This window comes from Stenella coeruleoalba (assembly GCF_951394435.1).
Source record: "Stenella coeruleoalba genome assembly, chromosome: 2".
Taxonomy (NCBI): domain Eukaryota; kingdom Metazoa; phylum Chordata; class Mammalia; order Artiodactyla; family Delphinidae; genus Stenella; species Stenella coeruleoalba.
This window is the reverse complement of record NC_137147.1, coordinates 85897807-85925576: the sequence shown is the minus strand read 5'-3', so window position 1 is coordinate 85925576 and position 27770 is coordinate 85897807. Positions and strand designations below refer to the sequence as shown.

At 48.6% G+C, this 27770-nt stretch overlaps 1 protein-coding gene across 1 annotated transcript; it reads left to right on the top strand.

The window, feature by feature from the left end:
• Positions 1-9172: 9172 nt before the first annotated feature.
• On the top strand, positions 9173-26714 carry EPB42 (erythrocyte membrane protein band 4.2; the record flags this gene model as incomplete). The annotated part of the gene is given in 14 exon segments (XM_079914168.1): positions 9173-9266; positions 9269-9271; positions 10489-10674; positions 11636-11866; positions 14691-14809; positions 15735-15839; positions 16696-16873; positions 17468-17606; positions 17894-17997; positions 18774-19016; positions 20061-20360; positions 23304-23458; positions 24595-24728; positions 26552-26714. Coding segments are annotated over 14 exon segments (2154 nt in total).
• Between the last annotated feature and the right edge of the window lie 1056 nt (positions 26715-27770).

Below are 27770 nucleotides of genomic sequence, written 5' to 3'. Positions count from 1 at the left end.
GTACATTAATGCATACATGTGGAATCTAGAGAAATGGTACAGATGAACCTACTTGCAGGGCAGGAATAGAGACACAGACATAGAGAATGGACATGTGGACATGGCGGGGGAAGAGGGGTGGGATGAATTGGGAGATTGGGATTGACATATATACACTACCATGTGTAAAATAGATAGCTAATGGGAACCTGCTGTAGAGCACAGGGAGCTCAGCTCAGTGCTGTGTGGTGACCTAGATGGGTGGAATGGGGGTGGGGGGGTGGGAGGGAGATATAAGAGGGAGGGGATATATGTATACATATAGCTGATTCACTTCGTTGTACAGCAGAAACTAACACAATATTGTAAAGCAACTATACCCCAATTTAAAAAAAAAGACTTAAACATAAGACATGACACCATAAAACGCCCAGAAGAGAACATAGGCAACATGTTCTCTGACATAAATCGTACCAATAGTTTCATAGGTCAGTCTCCCCAGGCAGTAGATATAAAAACAATAATAAACAAATGGGACCTAAACAAACTTACAAGATTTTGCACAGCAATGGAAACCATAAACAAAATGAAAAGACAGCCTACAGAATGAGAGAAAATATTTGCAAATGATGTGACTGACAAGGGCCTAATTTCCAAAATATACAAACAGCTCATACAACTCAACAACAAAAAAATAAACAACCCAATCGAAAAATGGGCAGAAGACCTAAAGAGACATTTCTCCAAAGAAGATATACAGATGGTCAATAGGCACATGAAAAGATGCTCAACATTGCTTATTATTAGAGAAATGCAAAGCAAAACTACAATGAGGTATCACTTCACACCACTCAGAATGGCCATCATTAAAAAGTCTACAAATAACAAATGCTGGAGAGGGTATGGAGAAAAGGGAACCCTCCTACACTATTGGTGGGAATATAAATTGGTGCAGCTACTATGGAGAATAGCATGGAGGTTCCTTAAAAAACTAAAAATAGAGTTACCACATGATCCAGCAATCCCACTTCTGGGCATATATCCAGAGAAAACCATAATTCGTAAAGACATATGCACCCCAACATTCATAGCAGCACTATTTACAACAGCCAGGACATGGAAGCAACCTATATGTCCATCAAGAGAAGAATGGATAAAGAAGATGTGGTATGCGTATATATGTAACAGAATATTACTCAGCCATAAAAAAGAATGAAATAATGCCATTTGCAGCAACAGGGACAGGGAGGGACCTAGAGATTATCATACTAAGTGAAGTAAATCAGAAAGAGAAAGATAAATACCATATATCACTTATATGTGGAATCTAAAATATGACACAAATGAACTTATCTACAAAACAGACTCAGCCATAGAACACAGACTTGTGGTTGCCAAGAGGGGAAGTGGGGGGAGGGATAAATTAGGAACAGGGGTTAGAAGATATAAACTATTATATGTAAAACAGATAAACAACAAGGTCCTACTGTATAGCACAGGGAACTATATTCAATATCCTGTAATAATCCATAATGGAAAAGAATATGAAAAGAATACGTATATATCAATATGTATAACTGAATCACTTTGCTGTACACCAGAAACTAACACAACATTGTAAATCAACTATACTTCAATTTTTAAAAATTAGGATAAAAAAATAAAACCTTACAAACAGTGAAAAAAAAACTTAATTGAAATATTGCCTCACCAGGCAGAGCCCCGCACCCCTGGCCTGGGGAAACCTGCTTCCCTAGAATGTGGGCCTGGCTTCCCTATGGGTTCTTCTGGAATTACTCCCGGAAGCCGGTGCTGGAGCTCGGGCTGAATCGAAGTTTAATCACGGCAGTTGGTGCTAGTGCTCGGGGATCCAATCCTCCCGTAAAACTCGACCACGTCTCAAACCCAGGGCTGGCGTCTTGGTGGAGGAGCATTTGAGTTAATGGAGGGCTGCGTCCCAGCGGAGCATGGGCCGCGGGGGGCCCACCTGGTCCCCTGTGCCCTCCACGCTTCTGGAAGGGCCGCTCAGTAATCGGGGCTGGGGTCCCCACCGGGCAGACTCACGCACACTTCAGTTTAGGGGCCCTCACGCTCTCCTCAACCCTTTGGGGAGGGGGCGTCCTCCCAGTTAGGATTCCAACCCTGGGCGCGGCCGGGGTGGGTAGAGACATAGACTTGCCTTGTCCAGGGCCCGAGCCAGAGGGGTCGGCCATGCGCTGCTGAGATGAGGCCCGGGTCCTGACCTCGCGGAGCGGGCGGGGCCAGCTGGTGCAAGGGACCGTTGGTGGCCTGGCCCAAGACCCCCTCTCTGCTTCCGCCTTAGTTTACAGAAGCAAGGTTAGCTGCGTAGGTGGCTGTGCTCGTATTTCTGCGTAAAAGCGCTCACTAGGCGCCAGGCCCTCCCCTGGGAGGGCTTTTCGGCGCCGCTAGGAAGTCTCCATGGAAACCCGGCCCTAATGTGACCCCCGCGTCGGCCGAGCGCAGGCCCGCGGGCTGGACTCAGTGAGGCTAGGACGTGGGTGTCGAACCGTAGAAAATGACCTGTGGGGAAGCTGAGGGGAACAGGCCCACTCGGTTCCGGCACTCAGCCTTCCGCGTTTGGCGGCGAATTGGAGCGCCCTGGGTCCCCCAGCAAGTGCGTCTGGGGGCCGACCCGGAGAGTCTCCACCATTTTCTAGTTGAACCTCCTTTGGCCTCAGTTTCCTCTTCTGCAAAATGAGGGCGGCACAGCGTCCGCCTCCAGAATCACTGACCAAGCCCCACTGCGCCCCCTCGGTCCCCGTCACGGGGTCTGACCCCGGAAAGTGCCCCTAAGAAGGGAGAAGGCCTCCCTTCTGCTTTTGCTTCTCTTAGAACTGATTCTTCCCCTCGTGGGAATATGGGTTCATGCAGGACCGTTCCCGGTGAAAGTCTCTCCACCACCAACACGGCTGCCTTCAGAGCGTCTCCCCAACACGACACTGGCCACCCCGCGAGCCCCTTGGACATATTGGTGGGGAGCCTGAGTCCGCTCAGGGTCGCAAACACGCTGCGCCCGTCCGTCCTTCGTACGTCTTCCGTCTGTCCTTCGGTGCACGTTACAGCTCTGCCCGAGGAGGTGAGGGGTCAGCCAGACACACGTGAAAGAAACCCTACGACAATAACAGCTTAAACTTAGGGGCCTGGAGGTGTCCACCTCGTTGGCCCTGCATCCGGTCAGCAGGAAGGAGGGCCTGGGGCTGCAGGGGGGCGGGGTGGGCGGCACCCAGTCGGACCTGGGACCCTGGTGCGGAGCAGAGCCCCGAAATGGCCAGAGGGGAACACGGGGCTGCCAGAGTGGAGAGTGAGCAAGCCTTTTTAATTTTAATAAAATGGCTTATTCTATGACTATATAGGGATAGGTATCTTTAACTTCTAAGTTTTCTTTATCCCTCGTCCTGAAAGAAAGCAGAGTGCAGTGTTCTGCGGCAGCTCCACAGTGTACAGGGATCACAAATCAGGAATCCTTTCTTCATAAGAGTGAACGTCTGTATTCTTAGAACCAGAAAAATAAATCCCGTCTCTCTCACGCTCAAAAAGAAAAAAAAAAAAGGAGAGAGAGAGAGAAAGAAATATTACCTCACACCCATTCGGATGACTAATATGAAAAACAGGAAATAATGAGTATTGATGGGAATGTGGAGAAGCTGGAACTCATGCATTGTTGGTGGGATTGTAAAATGCCGCAACCACTTCAATAGAACTACCATATTATCCAGCAATCCCACTTCTGGGGATATATCCAAAAGAATTGAAAGCAGGGTCTTGAAGGGATCTTTGCACGCTCATGTTCATAGCAATATTCACAGTAGCCGAGAGGTGGAAGCAACCTAAATGTCTATCAGTGGATGACTGGGTAATCAAAATGTGGTATATACATAACAATGGAATGCTATGCAGCCTTTAAAAAAGAAAGAAGTCCTGTCACATGCTACGACATGGATGAACCTTGACGGCATTATGCTAAGTGAAATAAGCCAGTCACAAAAGGATAAATACAATATGATTCCACTTACATGAAGTATCTAAATTAGTCAAATTAATGATACAGAAAGTAGAATGATTGTTACCAGAGGCTGAGGGAAGGGGGCAAAGTGGAGTTGTGTTTAATGGGTATAGAGTTTCAGTTTTGCAAGATGGAAATGTTCTGGTGATTTCTTTCACAACAATGTAAACATACTTAACACTACCGTACACTTACAAATGGTTAAGATGATAAATTTTATGATATATATTTTCTATCACGATAAAAATTTTTTAAACCATTCTCTGCTATTCCAACATTTAGAACTTTATTAGATAAATAATAGTGATAATAGCATCCATAACAATGTCAGCAGGAGTAAAAATTTCCATTGAATGAGAGCCTAAAAACAATCAAAATCAGGCGTCAGTTTTTGTAAGTGTTCGTCTATTTCCTATTTACATTTACTCCTGGGGTACAGCCCTTAAGGGCTCCCTACTGATAACCTAGGGTGTTTATTGGGGTTATTCATCCTTAATGGCTCTGAAACTCCAATTTTTATCCTTCATCCTTGTAAGACTGCCAGAGATCTGCTCAGATCCTCAGGCTGTCATCTGCCAATAGTGAATCAGCAAGTGTCCCAAAGGAAAAAGTGGCAGTCTGTCAGACTTACCTCTCTGTGCTTCTCTTCTCCCTACGATCCCTCAAATCTCTGCTGCCTTTGATTCCTTCAGACAGGAATTTGAGATATTTTAGTCAGATTTCTAGTAATTTTCAACAGGGGCAATGGTATCAAGCTATTCTGCTATATTTAGAAGTTGAAATGCTTGAGTTTTTTTTTTTTAAAAAAAAGATTGACTACAGAGACCTTGTCAGTGGTGGTTTGGATTACAGACTAATATGAACTCAGATGTACGGGATCTGAGCTGGAAAACCCTAGTGGAGTCCAGTCTTTATCATACACTGTGAGATCTTGGGAAAGCCTCAAATACTGGGAAGCTTAGAGATGAATTTCTAGTGTGTGGACAGCATGTGTACAGGTAGGTTTGATGTGCATTTTTAGCCTCATCTTTGCTCTGTTTTGTCTCCATCTCTATTCATCTTTCATCTTTTGCATTGTTTTAATATATGCTCTTCTGACACATCATGTTTCATTGTTAGTCATCTTAAATTCTTTCTGGAACAAGGCAGTATGGTAATCGATTTATTCATTAATTCATTCATTAAAATAAACATGCTTACTCCCTGAACCTGTTTTCTCACCAATAAAATTGGAATATTGATTCCTTACTGCGTTTACAAGATTGAGGTCAGATGATATGAGATAATGTATGTGAAAGTGCTTTGTAAAGCAATGTACTGGCATGATTAGTTTATTTGAAGCTGGGAGTCACGTTGAATATCTTTTCTTCTTTGCCCTCCATATCCTGGCCATTAGCATGTCTTGCCAATTTAACCTCCTACATTTCCGTCAAATCTGTCCACCTCTGGGACTTCCCTGGTGGTCCAGGGGTTAAGACTTTGTGCTCCCAACGCAGGGAGCCCGGGTTTGATCCCTGATCAGGGAACTAGATCCCACATGCCACACTAAAAGCCCGTGTGCCAGCAACTAAAGATCCCGCGTGCCGCAACTAAGACCTGGCGCAGCCAAATAAGTGAATAAATATTAAAAAAAAAAAAATCTGTCCACCTCTATCTTCACCAACACTCCTCTGACCAGGCCACTGTCATCTCTCACTTGAACCATTACAGTTGTTCCTTATTGGTCCTCTGTCTTCCACTTTTGCCCCCTTTAAATAACTTATTATCCCTATTTTAGCCAGTGTGGGTTGTTTTTGTTTTTTTATTTTTGCGGTACGTGGGCCTCTCACTGTTGTGGCCTCTCCCGTTGCGGAGCACAGGCTCCAGACGCGCAGGCTCAGCGGCCATGGCTCACGGGCCGAGCCGCTCCGCACCATGTGGGATCTTCCTGAACCGGGGCACGAACCCGCGTCCCCTGCATCGGCAGGCAGACTCTCAACCACTGCGCCACCAGGGAAGCCCACCAGTGTGGTATTTTTAAAATGAAAATCTGCTTGTGTGACACTGTTGCTTAAAATACCATTCAATAGCTCCCCAGCGATCTAAGGATAAAATTTTAAATCCTTAACTCAACTCTGCAAGAGGAGCCCTTCCCTTACTTCTCCCTATTATAATCTGTGCTCCAGTCCCATGGCATTCTTTCAATTGCTTACTGCCTTAGGGCCTTTTCACAGGCTGTTCTCTCTCCTCCCACCCCATCCCTTGTACCATTGCCTAGCTCACTGTTTACCCTTCCAGTTTCTCAGCTTAAATATCACTTTCTCAGGGAAGCTTTCCTTGACCTCCACATCTAGGTCCTAGAACTCAGAACTTATCTTTTATAGCACTTGTCACAACAGCAAGTAAATAATTAATGGTTTAAGCACTTAATACTGTCTGTTTGCCCCTGCTGGAAATATAAGCTCCTTGGTGGCAAGTACACACCCAGCTAATTTATTACTATATTACCAGTCAGTGCCTAATACAGTTCCAGAATCACAACAGTGCTCAATAAATATTTGTGTCACGTGAATAAATGAATCCTTCTTGGGTGCACACCAGCTGAAAGTTTGTTGTTCTGTCAGAGGCTGGGGCGTTGAAAGGTGTGGGTGCAAGAGGAAGCAGGACAGACCTTTCTGGTCACTCCTCCCTACATCCTCCTCACATCTCCCACTGGCCTTTCCCCAGCTCCCCCAAAACACAGTAGTATCTGTCTCATCACAGGCTTCTCTAAAAGTGGCCCAATGGAAATACTGCCAGAGAGTGGATATTTGTGAAGCTCTATGGAAACTGTATCAGGAAAGAGAAGATTCTCTTTGCTAGTGCCAGAAGTGGAACCCCAAAAGGGGAGCCAACCCACAACTCCCCCATTGTCCTCCCAGGTAGGGGGCTCACAGTGGTGAAAACAGTTTTCTGGTCAGCCTTTTCTTACTCCTACAAGTTTTGGGGTTTTTTTTGTTTTTTTAATATTAACACATAATATATTCCTGTGGTACAAAGACACTAAAGGACATAAAGAAAAAAGCCTTACTCCCAGGCACTGAATTTTCCTATATAGAAGCAGTAACTTTCCAGAAACATTCTATGTAAACACAAGCAAATTTATATATATTCTCACACACACACACCTTTATACAAAGGTACATACTGTTCACACTGTTCTATACCTTGCTTATTTCATTTAACAGTATAGCTTGGACAGCTCATTGCAGCTCAATATCAACAAAACAAACCACCCAATCCAAAAATGGGCAGAAGACCTAAATACACATTTATCCAAAGAAGATATACAGACTGCCAACAAACACGTGAAAGAATGCTCAGCATCACTAATCATTAGAGAAATGCAAATCAAAACTACAATGAGGTATCACCTCACACTGGTCAGAATGGCCACCATCAAAAAATCTACAAACGACAAATGCTGGAGAGGATGTGGAGAAAAGGGAACCCTCTTGCACTGTTGGTGGGAATGTAAATTGATAGAGCCACTATGGAGAACAGTATGGAGGTTCCTTAAAAAACTAAAAATAGAACTACCATATGACCCAGCAATCCCACTACTGGGCATATACCCTGAGAAAACCATAATTCAGAAAGGGACATATACCACAGTGTTCATTGCAGCTCTATTTACAATAGCCAGGACATGGAAGCAACCAAGGTGTCCATCGACAGATGAATGGATAAAGAAGATGTGGCACATACATACAATGGAATATTACTCAGTCATAAAAAGAAACGAAACTGAGTTATTTGTAGTGAGGTAGATAGACCTAGAGACTGTCATACAGGGTGAAGTAAGTCAAAAAGAGAAAAACAAATACCATATGCTAACACATATATATGGAATCTAGAAAAAAAAAAAAAGGTTCTGAAGAACCGAGGGGCAGGACTGGAATAAAGATGTAGAGAATGGACTTGAGGACACAGGGAGGGGGAAGGGTAAGCTGGGACGAAATGAGAGAGTGGTATGGACTAATATATACTACCAAATGTAAAATAGCTAGCTAGCGGGAAGCAGCCGCATAGCACAGGGAGATCAGCTCGGTGCTTTGTGACCACCTAGAGGGGTGGGATAGGGAGGGTGGGAGGGAGACGCAAGAGGGAGGGGATACGGGGATATATGTATAGCTGATTCACTTTGTTATACAGCAGAAACCAACACACCATTGTAAAGCAATTATACTCCAATAAAGATGTTTAAAAACAAAACAAAACAGTAAACAGCAGAAAAATCACATTCTTACCCCATTCCCTAGCTCCCCTCCCCACAGGCAACCAATGGTCTTTGTAGTTTCTTTTATATCCTTCTATAGATATGCCATATATATGCAGGCCAGTCCAGCTGCACCTGAGAGAGCTTCTGGTGACCCAGTCTCAGAAGCCCAGATAAAACCCAGGAGGCCAAAGAGGACCAAATAGGAGATCCTCCTCTGTGTCGTGTCCTTGTTGACTAAACAAGTAGAAATAGGAAAGACATAAGCCCTAAGTCCCAACAGAGTTCCAAACCTTCTGGTAGAGTGTCTCAAACCCATCAGGCTTGGAAGAGGCAGAGCTCTTGCTTCTGCTTTTAGGACATTTATTTTTCACCAACAAATTCCACCTGCTAATCTCTTTCACACAGATGAATCGCAGACACACATGTTCTCTCTTTATACTATCAAAATGGCCCATGAACATCTAACAGCTTGCAGCTCATGATATGTTTAGGCCCTGAATTTGGAGTTGGATATGGGCCTCCTTCCAGAGTCTTTCAGTGTCATCCAGGTAACATCTCTGAGGGTCTCTTGAGGCCACTGAAGCAAGAGGCTTAGAAGCTTACCTGGGCTTCTCCAACTGTCAGATCTTGCCCCCCTCCACCCCCCACTCCAGCCTGTCAGACATACCCCTGTCTGGGCCTCCTGGCACAAGAGATAAAACGAGAAAGGGGAACTCCTAGCAGCTGGTCCAAGAGATACCAGAGGAGAAGGAGCAGGAGAGACAAACATGTGGGGAAGCAGAAGGAAACTCCAGTATTTACAGATTCTTAAGCCAACAAAAGTGCCTTCATCATTTTCTGTCTGGAAGACAGATTCAGAGAGGAAGCTCAGAGCAACAGTTCAAGACAGGCATTTCCTATAGCCAAGTGGATAAGAGCAGCCTGCAGCCATGGGACAAGGTGAGCCAAGCCTGCTCTCCACAGGGCTTACTGGGCTCTCAGTAGCTCCTCCATCCTTACATGTTTTCATTAAAAGAAGCAGGATGGTGGTGGAGGTGACGATGATGTGACCGTGACGGCGAGGTGGTAGTGGGTGCTAATGGTGGTGGAGGTGATGGCGGGCGGTAGGGCTATGGTAGGGGGATAGTAAATGGGTGCTGCTGCTGGTGGAGGGGCTGAGGTGTGGGGGCTGGCAGTGGGTACTGGTGGTACTGGAGGTAATGGTTGTGTGGCTCTGGGGGGAAGGGTAGTAGTCGGTGCTGGCAGCAGTGGAGATGACGGAGGTGGATTATGGTGGGAAGTGGTGGTGGGTGCTGTGGTAGCGATGGTACTGGGAGCGTGGCTATGGAGTGGCAATAGGGTAGGTTGTTGGTGGTAAATTGGTCATCGTCATGATGATGGTGGTAAGATGATGATGGTGGTTAAACGGATTTGTATTCTTTATCCCAGGATCATCCTAACATGGCTCTTCTCACTGGGTTGTGGTACATCAAAGCTAAATGGGAGAGAAGGAAGGTAGGAGCCAGGGAATCCAACTAAAAGGGGCAGAGGCAGACACCAAGCCGGGAAACAGGCAGCAGCAGAGAATGCAGAAATCTCAGGGGCCTCTGTTAGCACATTTACATTTACAAGTTCTCGATGTAAAGTGAGAACTGCCTGAGGGGACGTCATGATACTCACAGGCCCCCTTCTTGTAGCGTTTTTCTGGGCTGCATGGTACCAAGGGTTTAATGAGCCTTTAGGTGAAAGAGCCACGTGCAATCTCGAGTGAGTTGCTTCTGCTCTCTGGGCCTCACTCTTCTCACCTATAAAACAAAACAATTGGACTCAGTGATTTCAAAACCAGCTCTAAAAGTTGTCTGATTGTGTTCTTAGGAAAAAAATGAGTAGGGGTGAGCAAAATTCTGGATTTTATTCATTGCTTCTGGATTGGGACCAGAAAGTGGGGTTGACAATGAGAACAAGCTTCGCTCTTATTAATAATAGTAACAGTCCTACTTAATGGGACTTACTATGTGTCTGACATGGTGCCAAGCGTATTATACACATTACCTCATCTGCTTTCCACAACCCTGCAAGGAGGGATGATTGTTCTAAGGAAGAGGAAACTGAGGCTCAGAGTAGTTAAGTTACTTGCCTGAGATTGTACAGCTAGTAAGTGAGTTGAGCCAAAGATTTAAACCCTGGTCTCTGACTCCAGCGTCTCTGCATTTACTGACGTTGTCATATTTGCCTAGTCTCCATGATTTCTTTCTTTTCACAACAGGCCTGGGGATCAAGAGCTGCGACTTCCAGGCAGCAAGAAACAATGTAGAGCACCACACCAATGACATCAGCTCCCAGCGCCTCATTGTGAGGAGGGGGCAGCCCTTCACCATCAGCCTGAACTTCTGGGCTCCAATCCGCACATTTTTGCATACCCTGAAGAAGGTAGTCCTCATTGCACAAACTGGTGAGTGGGGCAGGCCTCGACCTCTTTGGCAGCAGGACTGGGGGTTTCTTCCTCTTGCCCACCAAGGGGCACATGGCTCACACTGCACCTGGGCCTCCAGAAGTCCTGCCCACTGGCAGGGCCTGTGAGGATGAGATAATATGCATAATAAGTAGCATTTATTATGATTCAGAAGTTTCTCAGCCGCATTATCACTAAGGGGTTCCTTTGTTGCATATATAATATCCGTTTTGTAGAAAAGTCTGAATGGGATTTAACCTAGGCTAAATATAACATTTAATTGCTACTACTTGCTGAATCTGTACTACATGTCAGATATTGAGCCAAGGGCTTTACATGCAATATCTCATTAAAACCTCACATTGGGGGCTTCCCTCGTGGTGCAGTGGTTAAGAATCCTCCTGCCAATGAAGGGGACACGGGTTCGAGCCCTGGTCCAGGAAGATCCCACATGCTGCAGAGCAACTAAGCCCGTGTGCCACAACTACTGAGCCTGCACTCTACAGTCTGCAGGCCACAACTACTGAGCCTGTGAGCCACAACTACTGAGCCCATGTGCCACAACTACTGAAGGCTGCGTGCTTACAGCCCACGCTCTGCAACAAGAGAAGCCACTGCAATGAGAAGCCCGCGCACCGCAACAAAGACTCAATGCAGCCAAAAATACATAAATAAAATAAATAAATGTATTAAAAAAAAACAACCTCACGTTGGCCCTATGAAAGAGGTATCATTACTACACCCATGTTATACACTATGAACCTTTTCTAGATTTAGGTCCATGAGCGCTGAGGACCTGTGCTCTCCCATCACCCTTTACTGCCTCCCATTCCTGGATGGGCTGCTTTCATTCTCCTCCTAATCTAATTTTCACTTGCTCCATCTTTGGGATACTTCACTTTGTTACTCTGAGTTGTGGCAAAGAGATCCAAATGACCACTTCATCTCTGTATGACTGCAGGAGAGCAGCCTTCCAAGGCCAACCAGACCCAAGCCACGTTCTCAATTTCCAGTCTTGGGGACCGGAAGTGGTGGAGTGCAATGGTGGAGGAGAGAGATGACCAGTCCTGGACTATCTCTGTGACCACACCCGCAGACGCTGTCATTGGCCACTACTCACTCCTGCTGCAGGTTTCAGGCAGGAAGCAATGCCTGGGCCAGTTCACGCTGCTCTTTAACCCCTGGGGTCGAGGTGAGTTTGGACCTTGGCCAGCCTGGGCTACAAAGGACTCAAGGCCCCGGAGCTGGGGTGCGACTGCTCCAGGCCTCAGGATCCAGCTCCCTCTAGGGCGGCACTAGCACTCAGCTCCTGTGGTGCCTGCCTTCCGGATGAATGGCCTCTCAGACCGAGGGTCCTCTCTTGGGGTCATCGTGGAAGAAGCAGCCCACGGCTTCCCACTGAGAGCAGAGGCTTGTCTGGTGCTGGCTCAGGCTATTTGGTCACAGGAGCTGAGACTCACTGAGATGACCCTAGGAGAACTACCCTCTTTTATAACAGGACAGGGGCCAAGAGCTGGAAAGCGCTTCAGGAAAAGAGGCGACCTGAGGGACGGGCTTCTCTGTTCCCTCCCTGGGCTCCCATAGTCTGTCTCCAGGGTGAATCCAGGTTTTGTGGCACCTGAAGTTTATATAATTTGGGGGACCCTCTTTCAGAAAAAGAACACAGAATTTTGAATTGCTAAGGCTCCTCCCTGGGCTTATAGGGGTCTGTACTGGTGGGGGGCCCAAAGCTGCAGCTTCAACTTCACAGTAAATCTTCCTTTCTGAGCTCTCTGCTTTTCTCCACTTGTTAGTTCTGTCCTTACTACAGACTGCTGGGTTCTCTCCACAATGACCTATCCCAATATCTGCCTGGAGCAACAAATCAAACAGCCAGCCTCTCTAGCTCAGCAGCCTCTGGGTGGACTTCCTGGGGTCAGGTGGCCTCCAGTGGCCACCTCTGGCAAAGCTCAGCTCTAGCTGTCGGGACTATTTCATCTAGAAAAGTCATCAGACATGGCTGACATGCTCCAAACAGGAGCTAAGAGAACATTTCCTCTTCCTGCCCATTCTGAAGACTGAATCTGTCTTCCCTTTAGAATCTGCCACCCCCCACCTTAAACCTTTGTGTTCCCTGAACGGTTGTTTGGGGGACGGGCAAAGTTTCCTCCTGCTTGCCTGTCCCTGCTACGCCAGACAAGCCTTTTCCTTTCACGGCCTCATTACGAGGCAGGGCTGGGAACAAGGGGAAGTAGAAGAAATCTTACGAGGTTCCTGCACCCCAGTACCTGATGCCCTTTCTATATGGCACCTGAATCCCAGTGAGCTCCCTATCTCCACTTCTTTTGCCCAGGCTGGGGTTCTGCAGTATCCCCTCTTTCAGGTGGCCCTGTCTCTCCTCAGTTCAGGCCCTTTGCTTCTGCTCCAAGGGGTTTGCCAGGTTGAACAATGGATGAGAACTAGTGTCCATTGAGGTGCCCTTGCCCCATGTGGGTGAGTGTGGATTCAGGGCCCCTTCAGCTGGGGGAGGCCCCATGGCTCTCCGTACACTGAAAGACCCTCAAGCCATTCCCTCCAAAACTGAGGGTGTAGTGTACCTGCCTCGCTGACTTTGAGCCCACATCCAGAGTTAGACCCTGATGGCCAGAGCAAAGACACAGCAAAGACAGTTCTGGGACAGTGCTTGGTTCAGAGGGAGCTCACAGTCTTGACTCAGTGCCAGGATTCTTGCCTCCATGCCTGGCTTGTAGGGACCTGTGTAGGGAAGGCCTCTCTATGGGGGTGAGGGAGGCGTGGAGGGGGGCAGGGTCTGTCTGGCCAGGAGTGAGTTGTTGACACTGCTCACCTGGGCGGTAAGAGATTTTCAGAGGTTATCTGGGACTCAGTCTCATCTTAGCATACTTGGAGATGGGGCTCTCCTGGATTCAAAAGGAAATTTTGCACCCTGTAATGAAAGAATCCTATTCATAAGCAGGGACTTTATAAAGGGGGGAGGGGCTACACCCAAGCAGAGAAGAGGAGGGGCTGCTACCTATGCTCTGAAAATGTACTTCCCACAGCCTGCAGGGCCTGGGGCCAAACACCTCGGTTTAAAGTGATTTCCAAAGAAGTGATGTCCAGCTGACTTCACAGACAGTACTAAGGATGGAGGGGCAGGGGCCCAGGGCTCCTTGGGCCCATGGTTCTGTGATCTTCTGTCCCAGGTTTTTCAGGGATTCTTGATTTCTAATATGCCATCCTTCTTTTACTTTGAGTACCCTCATCCCAGTTGGATGCCTGGGGGATGGTTTGGAAATCCTCTTCTCTTTCTAGTCACCAGGAACTAGTCTACCACCCCCCACTTCACCCCTAGCACTAGGCAGAGGGAGACACTTGGCAAGCAGAGCAGGTCCCTCTGCTGCTCCCAGCTTCCTAGAGTGGGTGATGGCCTCCTTAAAGCCCCCACCCTCCTCATGATCCCCAGCCCAACCCTCGGATGAAGACAGCAGGAGAGGCAGCGGGGAGAGACCATAGGAGTCCCAGACCCACTTGGACACCCTGGGTGGAAGCTAATGCTCTGGCTACCGCTCTACACATACCTGCTCAAATTCCCTTCTGCTCATGCCTGTCAACACGTTTGATTGGTTTTTCGGAATCACTTTTTTTTTTTTGGTTGAACTTGTGAGAGAGACATAACAGGCCCCCTGGGACGCTCCCTGGGCTGTTGCCAAATTCTCTTGGTTCACTAGCACTCTGGCTGCAAGTATCTTCGGGAACCAGCAGGCCTTTTAAGGTTGGCTTGTTCCTGTTGGCTGGCTGACCATGAAGGCCACCATGGCTGACCCAGGGACTCTGACCCCCTTCCCCACTCTCACCAGAGAGGAGCCTGGATCCCAGTGTGGGGTGAAAAGAGGGGGTTCCTCCTCAGTCCCCATCAGGCCTGGAGCTGAAGAGAAGGCCTGCAGCTGAATCCCACCTGAGCATGGAGGGCAGAGGCCTGGAGGTGGAGGGCAAGCCCAGTATCCCCCAGAGCCTCATTCTTGCCTGCTTCTCTCCAGAGGATGCTGTGTTCCTGGCGAATGAAGCTCAACGCAGGGAGTACTTGCTGAACCAGAACGGCCTCATCTTCCTGGGCACAGCTGACTGCATCCAGGCTGAGCCCTGGGACTTTGGCCAGGTACAGGGGCCTCCGGGGAAGCCTCAGGGACAGTGAGTGTCCCATAACCTTCAGTACTCAGGTCAAACAGACTGGGCAGGTCCAAAATCCCCTGGTCATGAGGCCATTTCTTTATGCAGTTTCAGCCCCGTGGTACCTCTCCTCCCTCAGAGCCACACTAGACCATCCTCCACAGCTTCCAGAGTTATCTTCCTAAAGACGACGCAAATCAAACCTCTGTTAAATTCCCACCATCTACAGGATAAAACACAAATCCCCGGGCTTGACACGCAAGGCTCTTCACAGCCAGGCCACTGCTTTCCTTTCCCCAAGAGCCACTCCATGCTCCAGCCCCTGGCCATCCCTTGAATGTGCAGGCTGAATGTTCCCTCTGCCAGGAATACCTTCCCTCCCTTATCCCCTGGAAAACTCCTACCCATCTTTTAAGGCCCTCTGAAAGCCTTCCCCAGCCCCCAGAGGCAGAGTGACTCTCTCCACTGTGCTCTCTGGGTGGGCATCTCTCCTAGAGCCCTGGCCATGTTGCTGAGATCTGTAGCCTAAGCAGCCACATGTCCCCCTCACTCCTAACCCCGGGCTCCTCAAGAGCAGGAGCTGCCGTCTTATCTGCCCCCACACAGGACTGCCCTGTCAGGGGCAGTGGGAGCAAATGACACAGAAAACGATAGAAATGAGAGGACTTGACACGGCCCTGGCGCTCAAGAGCTCACGCTATCAGGAGTCAGACGACAGAAGAGGCAAAGGGCTGGAGTGCCGGGCACAGGGACCAGGCAGCCCTGGGGGCAGAGGGAAAAGCCAGAACTCCCGAGGGGGCAAGGCAGGAAGGAGTGGAGCCTGAGTCTGGAGAAGGACGAGGGGACGGGGTTGACTTGTGGGAAGAATGCCTGACCTGCACACCCACCATCATGGCCCTGTGTGGTCCTTATAGTTCGAGGAGGATGTCATCGACCTCAGCCTGGACTTACTGAGCGTGGACAAGCGGGTGGAGAAGTGGGGCAACCCCGTGCATGTGGCCCGTGTCTTGGGTGCATTGGTGAGTGAGGACAGGGTCGGGAGGGGGAGGTGACGAGACGGCAGCCCTCTGACAGAGCTGCCCCACCTCTACGGTCCTGGCGATCTTCAAATCACAAGTGGTCCCCTCCTCCCAGGGTGTGGGGGACAGTCCTTGAAGAAGGTTCTGAGTGAGGAGGGAAGGACAGTAGCATCCACAGGGGAGAGAAAAGCACAGGGAGGTGTCATCCCTCAGGACACAAGCCAGCAAGGACTAAAACTGGCCCGGATTTCCTTGGCCCCTCCCTTCCTCCCCACCCCCAGCCCAACCTGGGGGCTTAGGTCCCTGGGAGGAAGGGGGTCACATCCATCTTACCCAGTGTTTGCTGCTAAGGTGGTCAAAGGCATTTGTTCTCATTTCTAAATTATTCCCATGAAGGTAGCTTGGTGCTTTCCTGTTGTCCTTAAAAGTTCTCTCACAGGAATAACGTGTCCCGCATTTCCTCATGTGGCTCCGTCCACGCCTCTGAAGAGCTGGTGAGGGACAGGGCCAGCCTGCGAGGGGGAGGAAGCTTGGGATGCGTGGGCCTCGAGGCCCCAGGTGCAAACACTTACAAGGAATGGGAGCCAGGCAGGCCAAGGGGCAGCCCTCCTGCCGCTCTTGTGTCCTGAGTTTTGTTTTTCACGATGGTCCATGAAGCCCTGCTTCTGGAGGACTTGTTAAAAAGGAGGATTCCCAGGAATTCCCTGGTGGTCCAGTGGCTAGGACTCAGTGCTTTCACTGCCCAGGGACACACAGCTTTAACAAGTTCCAGGTGATTGCCATGCAGGTGGTCTGTTCACGCCCCCTTGGAGAACTGTGATGAGCCCTCCTTGCCCATTCACATTTCCCCAAACAGCTGCACGCCCTCAAGGAGAAGAGTGTCCTGCCCACCCCGCAGATCCAGACCACCGAGGAAAAGGCCTTGCTGAACAAGCGCCGGGGCAGCGCGCCCATCCTGCGGCAGTGGGTCAAGGGCCAGGGGAGGCCCGTGTATGATGGTCAGGCCTGGGTGTTGGCCGCCGTTGCTTGCACAGGTACAGAGCAGACTTGCCTGACGCACCCAAACGTCCCCTTGGCGACGGCGCAGTGTCTGCCCTGCTTCTTGGGTTGCCCCTCCTCCACCCGCAGCACTTCCCCGCCTCCAATCACACCCATAACTGCTTCCGGTGCAGTTATAACTGCTTCTGCTTCCGTCTGGCCAAGAAACCAGCTACTTATCCCAAGCAACTCCTCCCAACCAGCTGCCGCTCCTTTTGCCCCTTCGGCAAACTTGGGCCCATCTGGCGAGCTCTGCTCCCAAACTCACTTTTCCCCAAAGCTTCCCCTGGCCCTGCCCCAGGAAAGCAAGCCCTGCTGTGTATCCCGTAAGCCTCCCTCCGCTGTGTACTCTGCCTGCTGTGTAACTGGTTTGTTCCTCGTTTCTGGGCCCTCATATGGCCTGGGTCTGGCTGGTGTCAATTCTAACTTTCTGGTGCCTGTGCCCCTTCTCTTTCCACAATGTCACCTGGCATTTAAGATAGTGAAAGTGCCCGGTGTCCAGAGGAGACCCTGAAAACGCTAGCCATGTACCCTGCCCTCCACATCCCAGGCCTCTCTGGTGCCCTGACCCCCTGCCCCCTTCCATGCAGTGCTGCGAGGCCTGGGAATCCCTGCCCGCGTCGTTACCACGTTCACCTCAGCCCAGGGCACTGGCGGGGGCCTGCTCGTAGATGAGTACTACAGTGAGGAGGGGCTTCTGAATGGAGAAGGCCACAGAGGCAGAATCTGGTGAGAAGCCCGAAGGGGATGAGGTCCCAGACCTGGAAGGGCTCCAAGCCCGCGGGGTGTCACCCATGGGAACCCCAAGGGGCCCTGCTGAGAGTAGGCCTTCAAGACTCTTGACAGCAGCATGCTGATGGTCAGGGTGAGTTGTGGAGTGCATGCCCCTTCCCAGGAGTGTTGCAACCACTTTTATGCAGCATCCTCCTATCCCCCTAGTAACAGCTCTGTCATTTCTAGGACCACTTCGGGACTCTTTTTTTCCCCATTTGAGTTGCTTCCTTTGCTACCTTCAGGATCTTCCAGACTTCCACGGAGTGCTGGATGGCTCGGCCTGCTCTGCCCCAGGGTTATGACGGATGGCAGATTCTGTACCCAAGTGCCCCTAATGGAGGTGGAGGTAAAGCCTGGGCATGGGCCCAGGACTTCCCTGGGCTGCACAGAGCTGCAGGAGGACAAAGAGTCCTTCGGAGAGGAAAGAGGGGTAGCAGGTGGTCCAAAGGGGGTCTGCATCCCCTAAAACAGGAGAAGCGCCAGGAATGATAGTGACCAGCAGAATGCTGACCTGATGCCCACAGGCTCAAGGGAACAAATGAGTTAGCCATCTTGGCCCCAAGGTCTCAGGGAGACTAGCCCCCCTCAGAGCAACAGGTGAGGGAGCTGAGTCTCATGGAAGGGCAGAGGGTCTTAAGACAGCTTGTAGAGTGGGACTTCTGGGGTTCTGGATGTGGATGAAGAGGATATCAGGATAGGCTCAAGCTCAGAAAAGGAGTCTTCAGGAGTTATAAAAGGATGGCTCTTCCTTTCCCAGGAACAGAACTGTCACAGAGCCTGGCACATAGGAAGTGCTCAGCAAAGGCAACCTATCCCTATCATGTCTGTAGTCAAGCTGGCTTAGGAACTCCCGTGTACTCTGTACCTCTGAGGTTATTACCTGTCCAGTTTCTGAGAGGGCTCCTGCCATAGGCCATGACCAAAAAGTGTTGTCGCTAAATAGTGAGTTTCACCTCAGCAGTGCCCTCTCAGAAACCTTGCCTAGTGCCCACCTCTGACCTTGATCCCAGGGGAGGGACAATAGGGCATAGGATGGGGACTGCTGTTGTGAGCTCTGACCCAAGCTGAGGTCTGGGTGTGGTTCCTCTCGCTCACCGACCTTTCTCCCTTTCTCTCCCTCAGTCCTGGAGGCCTGTGATCTGGTCCCAGTCAAAGCAGTCAAGGAGGGGACGCTGGGGCTGACCCCTGCAGTATCAGACATTTTTGCCTCGATAAATGCCTCATGTGTGGTCTGGAAGTGCCACGAGGATGGGACACTGGAGCTGACCGACTCCAACACTAAGTATGTTGGCAACAATATCAGCACCAAGGGTGTGGACTGTGACCGCTGTGAGGACATCACGCAGAACTACAAGTATCCTGAAGGTACTGGGCAGAGGAGGGCCCTGAAACAGCAACAGGAGGAAAAGAATGGGCCAGACACACGCAGGCCAAAGAGAGGTCCTTTCCCCATCATATAAAACAGGATTTCTCAGCCCTGTTTGACATTATTCACATTCTGGACTGGCTAACTTCGTTGTGGAGGGCTGTGCACCATAGGACATTCAGCAGCATTCCTGGCCTCTATCCACTAGATGCCGGCTCCCCCTCAACCACTGCCATCAGTTGTGACAACCAGAAATGTCTCCCAACATTTCCAGATGTCCCCTGGGGGCACAACTGCCCCCAGTTAAGAACCACTGCTATACAACAGCACAGTTAATACCAAGCCCAGCTGCCAAGAGATGTTCTCCCTCTTCTGCTCTCCTTCAACACCCCCCAAGCTGATTTGGAGCCCACCACTGCAGTGTCCACCCATTTGTCCAAACAAGAAGCCCTGCACTGTCCTTGAGTCTCCCCCATCACCACCCCACTGTACTCTCACACCCATCTCCTCATCTCCTTCCCCATTGCCTGTAGGTCATCCAGGGCCTCATCATCTCTCGTCTAAAGTATTGCAGCAGCCTCCTAACTAGACCCCCACCTCCAGTCTCCCCATCATTACTCTATTTTCAACTTACAGTTTCCAGAATGAGCTTCACAAGACACAAATATAATTATGTTACAGAATATTCCTGTTCCAGAATATTCCATGGCCTCCATTGCCCTTGGAATAAGTCCAAACTTCTTCACTTAGGAAGATTCAAGTCCCTGCAACTTGTACAAAAACTAGCTCTCTCACCGTTCAAGGGGCAAATTCATAGCACTTGAAGAACTTGATTCCGTGAGTGGCTTGGAAGAGATACACTGTATCTGTGGTGGGTCTAACACAGATCTTTTTTTAGCTAAATATGGACCTAGAGGTTTGCAAAGCTCATGTGGCTTTGGCATTTGAATAGCAGCGGGGAAATGAACCTTAATCCTGGGCTGCTATTAGAAGGGTCTACAGCTGCTGGGTAAGAGGTCTGCTTTGTTTATTCCATTCTTCAGGATCTCTTCAAGAAAAAGAGGTGCTGGAGAAGGTCCAGGAAAACAGAATGAAACATGGGAAAGACGATGGCATCCATCCTCCCAGTCTCGAGACTGATGATCCTTTACATTTCTTCTTGGAAGCACCCAGCTCCCTAGCCCTGGGAGGGGACGCCCGGTTCTCTGTGAACTTGTTAAACCCTAGTGACCATGATAAAGAGGTGCAGCTGGCTGTTGGGCTGCAGGCAGTGTACTACAATGGTGTCCTTGCTGCCAAGCTCTGGACGAAGAAGCTTGTCCTTACACTCAGGGCCAACTCAGGTAACTCTCTACGGCCCCCCTCCCCAGACACTCCACACACCCAGCTCCCACCCTGGGCAGGCAGCAGCCATACAGCACCCCCTGCAGATCTGAAGAGATAGCATCTAGCCCCTGGTGTGCCCTCTCTCTCTCTCTTTCTCTCTCTCTTTCTCATTCAACACATATTTATTGAGCTTCACACAGGGAAAAAAACCCACAATTCTGATTGCAGTTATATAAGCAAACAGACAGTGTAAGAAGTGTTTGATAAGGTAAATAGAGTACAATGGCAGGTTAGCGTCTTACCCAGGCTGGAGCAGGCTGCCCCCAGGTAAATTGGGCTGCCCTCTGTCTTGAAGGTTGAGTAGGACAGTGTCAGACAGTAAAGTGAGTCAAGGGCGGGCTTCCCTGGTGGCGCAGTGGTTGAGAGTCCGCCTGCCGATGCAGGGGACGCGGGTTCGTGCCCCGGTCCGGGAGGATCCCACATGCTGCGAAGGGGCTGGGCCCGTGAGTCATGGCCGCTGGGCCTGCGCGTCCGGAGACTGTGCTCTGCAACGGGAGAGGCCACAGCGGTGAGAGGCCCGCGTACCGAAAAAAAAAAGTGGGTCAAGGGCATTCCAGGAAGAAGGGACATATGCTCAGTTTCTTCCTCCTCCTTCAGATTCTTATTTAATTGAGTTGGCATGGGATCCAGGCACTGGTATTTTTTCAGAGCTCCCTGGGTTATTCTAGGGTTGAAATTCCCTGGACTAGAGCAGTTGTTCTCCAACTTTGCTGCATATCAGAACCACCTGGGGGAAGTTTGATGGTCAGCCTGCACCCCAGACCAATTAAGTCAGAAACTCTATGGTTTGCCCAAACATCAGAAAAAGTTTTAAGTCCTTGGGTGATTCCAATGTGCAGGCAAGAGACTCAGTGGAATAGTGCTTGTCTACATGATTGCAGCAGCCTCCTGATGGGTCCCCCTGCCTCCAGTCCCTCCACCCTGATCCCTTTCCAAGGGAGGGAGGGATGGAGTGTGGGAGTGGTGTGAGAGCTGGACAAGGCCAGATCATGAAGGGGCTTGTAGGTCCTGCTGAGGAGTTTGGGTTTTGTTCTCCGGGCAGTGGGGAGCTGGCGGGAGGTTTTAACCAGGGGAGTCAATGTGATCAGAAATTCATGGGCAGAATGGAATGGAAGGGGTCGTATTAGAGTCGTGGTTCTCAACCTTGGCTGCATGTTGAATCACCTGGGGAATTTAAAAAATACTGATGCTTGGGCCTCACCGTCAGAGTCTGTTATAATTGATTTGGGGTGTGGCCTGGCACTGGGATTGTTTTATAAAGCTTTCCATATGATTCTAATGTACATCCAATGTCGACAACCACTGGATTGGAGGTTGGAAGGTTTTGTAATAATCAAGCCAAGAAATAAAGGACAAACTAAACTAGCTGCACTTTTCAAATGAAGTCATATTGAAGAGGTAGGCTAGATTGAACTTGTGTATGTGGGGAGATGGTGCTTCCAGCTTGGGTGAGCCTCCAGAATAGGGCAAATGGGGAAGAGCAGGTTTGGGGAGAAAGATGTTGAGTTCTGTTTGTGGCATGTTGGATTTGAAAGCCCATAAGACATCCAAGCTGTGACGGCCAGTAGGCAGCTGGAAACCTAAACCTGGTATTCAAGATAAAGGCCTGTTTGGGGGTGGGGGGAGTGGGAGAGGACTGTGAGAGAGTGAGGAGGAAACCCAGGCAGCACAAGCATGTTGGGGTGCAGGGGGCAGTCAGGGAAAGAGCAGAGTGAGAGACTGAGAAGTGAAAGAGAGGATGGGGGCACGAAGCAAGGTCAGCAGAGAGGCCATGAGAGGTCAGGGCTGAAAAGCGTCCACTGACAGAGTGGTCTGACAGAGAAGCAATGGCAAAGACCAGGTTCCTGGGGCTTAAACAGATTGAGAGTTGAGGAAGTGAGACAAGGTGTGCAGTCCTTCCTGGAAGAATGGATGGAAAAAGAAGGGAGACCTGGTGGTAGTAAGCCAGGGACACTGGGGAGGAGGGTATTCTTTGTTTTCTTTTAAGATGAGAGACAGCAGAATCCACTTACATGCTGAGGAAGAATCAGCAGAGAGAAAAGGACGGAAACCTCAGGAGAGATGGGTTATAATTGATGGTGCAATCCTTGGGGAAATGAGAGGCAACTAGAATAATTATAGCTCACATTTATCGAGCACTTGTTTTTGGCAAACATGGTGTTAAATGTTCTATATGCATCATCTCATTTATCTTCATAACGACCTTATGAGGCAGGAACCATTATTATCCCACTTTACAGATGAGGAGACCACGACACAAAGAATTAAATAATTTGCCCGAAGTTACACAGCTAAGCAGTGGTGGGATCAGGGTGGGGCACTGATTTAAAAAGCAAAGGACTGAACTTGGGCAGGGGGGATGCCTCACCCTCCGGGGGGGTTAACAGCACGGGTAGATGTCTATGTCTGTAGGTTGCGAATGAGAACATGAGCTCGAGAGGCTTCCTCAAGGACGAAGGATGGCTTCATTTTCTCTGCAAAAGGGAAAGAGCAGAAGCAGAGAAGGGGAGGGGACTAAGCATACATATATTCAGCCACGGCTGGGTGGCAGGTCTGAGACCAGCACTTAATGACTGTCTCGTGAACCACAAGCCGTCCCTCCAGGTAGGCATTGTTATTAGACAAGGAAACAGGCTCCAAGAGCTTCACTTGTTCTAGTTCACAGGGGCCCTTTCCCCAGCCCTGTGGAGGTGGTCCATCAAGAGTGTTAGTGGCGGCAGTGATGGTGGTCACGGGTGGGTTCTTGACTGAGTTCAATTTTGAAATTGCTGTGAGGAATGAGGCATCTTTCTGGCTTCAGTGAGGTCCCGACTCCTTTGCGTTGTGTGTGAAACTACTGCTTGTTTCCAGGGCGCGTGCACTCACCCCTGGGTGCTGACTCCACCTGTCATATGTTTCAGCTGAGAAAATCTCCACCTTCCTGTCCTTCTCCAATTTTAAACAAAACCCGCCAGAGAATAGTTTCCTCAGACTCACCGCTATGGCAACACACTCCAGCCCTACCTGCTTTGCTCAGCAAGACATCGCCATTTGCAGACCACACCTTGCCATCGAGGTAGGCACCAGTCCTTCCCCATATCACTGGCATTTGCCGCTACTCAGGTCCCCATTTCAGAAGGCACCGAGCCCCTCAAGCTTCAGAGCAGGTGACCGTGCTGAAGAACTACCAGGAAACGCTGGGTTGAGAGCTCCTTCTCTTGAAAGAGATCGTTTCTTATACATGCTATTAAAGTTTAAATCTTCCAACTTTAGTTCAGATTAAGTAAAGTTTTCTAAAATTGGGGTCTTCCCAGTTGCTGCCTCTATACTTACAGAGATAATAACAGCCTATGTTTATTTAGCACTTTGTACATGTGCCAATGTATTTTCACCTCTTTTACTTCTTTTAATACAAAAGCCCTGGGAGGTGGAATTGTTCCCATTGTTCAGAGGAGGAAACAGTCCCAGAGAGCATCATGTCCACAATCATAAAAATAGGACATTTTAGAGGCTTAGGGCTCTTGGTCCAGTACTCTTTCCACATGTCTACCCAGACCAAAACGAATGTGACCTGGTCTCTGCTCTGGAAGAGGTTATTACAGTTGGGCAAGGGAGACACAACGTGTGGTCTTTTATGTCAGAGCTTTAGGAGAGGTACAAAGTCGCTCTGGGACAAGTGAAGTAAAGGGGATTAATTCCAGCTGGTGGGTTTGGGGAAGACTTCATGGAGGATGTGGCATTTGTGTTGGGCCTTGAAAAATGGGTAAGCTTTCAGTACAGAGGTGGGGGAAGGCTGTTGCAGAGAGAAGGCTGAGTAAAGAGGCCCAAAGGAGGGGAGCCTGAGGGGTGCATTGAGGCTCCGAAGGTGCCCGAAGAGGCTGGCGTGTCTTGCAGTCAGGGGAGGAACAGATGAGCCTGCAGGTAGATTGGGAGCAGATCAGGAAGGGCTCTGAATGCCAACCGAAGCTGGATTCTGAGGACAATGGGAAACCCTCCAAAGTTTCTAAGTGAGGGAAAGGCACCATCAGAGGTTGTCAGTGATGGGTCAAGGGTGAGAGTAAATGCAGGAAGAGCAGGTAGAGGGGTAGAGAAGTCAGCTGTGGAGTTTGGGTGAGGATGGCAGAGCTAGGAGAGTAACTGAGGAGGCTTCAGGGAGGGTGGCCAGGAGGGGAAGGAGTGACTGCAGCTCTGTGCTCTTGGCATCTCCCACAGATGCCAGAGACAGCAGAGCAACATCAGCCCCTTACGGCCTCAGTCAGCATCCATAACTCCTTAGATGCTCCCTTGAAGGGCTGTGTGATCTCCATCTTCGGAAGGGGACTCATTCACAGAGAGAAGAGCTACAGGTAAGAGACCGCAAGCTTCTCAACCCACAAAAACATCTCAACTGGTCAGAAAGGCAGGAACCCAAGATCGATGACTGTCTTTTTGCTTTGTCTATTGAGACAGAGAAAATACCTGCCAGAGTTGAACTAAAGGATTAGGGCCTCTCTCATCCTGGGGCCACCAATGTGGGTGCAGGAGTGACGGAGGAGGCTCTGTGCCTCTCGGGCACCTGACGCTGGCCGCGGTTCTGGTCACACAGGGAGAGCCTGGGTATTGCTGGTGCATGCAGGTGAGGGGGTTAGGGCTGGGTGGGAGGGAATGCCACAGGGAGGGTAGGCTGCCTCTCAGTGAAGCCAGAGAGCTGCATTCTACTAGTGACAACACAATACAGAATTTTGTTTATTTCTACATTCTCTTTTACTCCTATTCCCTACCCCCATTCCCACTACCACCCTTCATATCCCTTTTTTAGTATGTATGAGTACTGTTGCTTCATGAGTACTGTATTCGTAACTTACGTAAACGGTGTTACGTCTAATTCTTTTTCTTTTCACTCAGAACTATGTTTTTACGATTCATCCACATGTCAAGTCCATTGCTTCTGCTACATATTACTCCATCGTGTACACCCCCGACTTCCTACCACACCACTCCACAGCGCCTCCAACTCTCAGACACTACAGATATACGTCCCCTTACATACTCGTTTGAAAATCTGTGGGAGGTGGGGGGAAATATGCACAGGAATGGAGTAGCTGAGACATAGGATATGACCTGGTTTGACCACGTGCTATCAGATTGGCTTGCATAATGGCTGCAAGAGTCTACAACTCCCTCCAGCAGTACTTGACAGTTTCTATCTTCCTACGATTCCTCCATTCTTGGCAATACCCAGCTTTGTCTTTTTTTCCAGTCTAACAGGATAAGGTAATATCTCATTATTGTTTTAATTTGTAACTCTTCATATGTTTATTAGCCTTTTCCATTTCCTCCTCTGTATAGTTTGTTTTTAACTTTGCCCACTTTTCTTTTGGTGTTCCTGCCTTTTTTCCTTGTTGATTTGTGTGTGTGTGTGTATATACACAAACCCTGTATAGTCTAGATTAGTGCCTTGTTGGTTTTAGATGTTGTATCTTCGTTCATTATTGCTCCTTCTCTCAAGAAGTCCACAGCATCTTCTGCTGAATACATACATACAGTTTAGAGTTCACAATGCCTACTCCTACCACCCATGAGGTCCCTCACAGGTTGTCTGGTTGTTGAGCCACTGCCTCAACCTCAAGAAACTCAGTGGGTCAGTCTTGCCCGTAAGTTGAGAGGAGGGACTACCAACATTTAACCAGACTTCTGTGTTCTCCCAGCTCAACTGTGGGGCAAAGCTCCTCAAAAGTATCTGCACCATTCCCTCAGTCAACATAAGAAGGTCCACAGGCAGACTAGAAGGTTGCTAATAGGGCTGCAAAACACCACCTGTTGACATACTGACATCTCAATATGCCCACTGGACCCACTGCAGTTAGCAACGAGGGTTCCAAAACAGCCTTCCCAAACATACTATTACTAAGAACGAGACCAGACTGAAGTCGCAGGTGATAAACGAAACAACAGGTGTAACTTGGAAGCCCTTAGAATAGGATGTTTCTCTTCTCAAACATACAACTGCTCACCATAGGAGGCTCCTGCCTTCCATCCCCTTCAAACCTCCTCTGTTTTAACAGCAAGGTACTTGGATGTTTATTTCTTCAGAGTCCACTTCTTTAAGCAGGTAAGGATCAGAGGCACTGGGACCAGCAAAGCAATGACCCTGGGACAGAACTAGCACCTGCCTTTTCCTTTATTTCAGATTAAGTTCGGTGCAGTCCAGAAACACCTTGCGCACCCAACTCGAGTTCACACCAATGCAGGTGGGGCTCCAGAGGCTCACTGTGGAAATGGACTGCAACATGTTCCAGAACCTAACCAACTTCAGAAGTGTCACTGTGGTAGCCCCTGAAACTCCAGCTTAAACTTCCAGCTCCAGCATCACTCTCCCCAACCACCCCTTGAATCTACAATCTAAAATCGAATGTGCTGGGAAGAGAAACTCTGCTTATCAGACAAGTAGATCTCTGTTCAGGTTGACCAGAAGAGTGACCAAGAACAAAACTACATTCCCAGAAATCAATAGAAAAGACATTCATTCATTTCTGTCACCCCAGCTCAAGGCACCCATGAAGACTAGTTGTCTTAGAACGGAAACTACTGGGCTTGAGGAATAAAAAGAAGCCTTTGTAAAGGTACTCAGATAAGTAAATTCAGATTTTTTGAGTCCAGGGTTCTTCATAACCATTCACTGTTCACTCATACATTAATTTATAAAGGAAAAGAACCTAACATTTAAATCATTCTTGTATTTCTAACGAAATGGGACAATATTAGCTAAAAATATGATTTTTAGGTAATCCTAAGATTACACTGACCAGTGCCATCCCTGATCATTATCCTTAAAGATCCAAAGATGACTGAAGAAAGTTATAAAACACACAGCATGAGACCTGAGCACAGAATGATATTCTAGATTCAGCTACAGATAAGTCCTTATTAGAGTTAAATATTATTAAATATTAAATATCCCACAATTAAGTCTGATGTTAATAACATAAATTTGGTCCAGTAGAGAAATACACAATTATTAAGTATAAAGAAAATAGGACCTATAAAGAAAGATAAAAGAACTGGACTCCTTTTGTACAAAGTTACAAGTTTTTTTGTTTGCTTACATTTTGTTGCTTTGATACTCTGTTTGATTTTAGTTCCTTTTCCTTATAACACTTTTTAAAAGTACAGAATGGCACTTTATAAAAGTAAATTAAAACTCTTAAAAAAATAAAATAAAATAAAACTCTTGACTCAAGGAATTTCGACCCCAAGTACACACTAGTCTCTCAAAAGAATGGCTGCTGGACTTGGAGGGTACTATGCTAAGTGAAATAAGTCAGACAGAGAACTATAAATACTGTATGATATCACTTATATGTGGAATCTAAAAAATACAACAAACTACTGAAGATAACAAAGAAGGG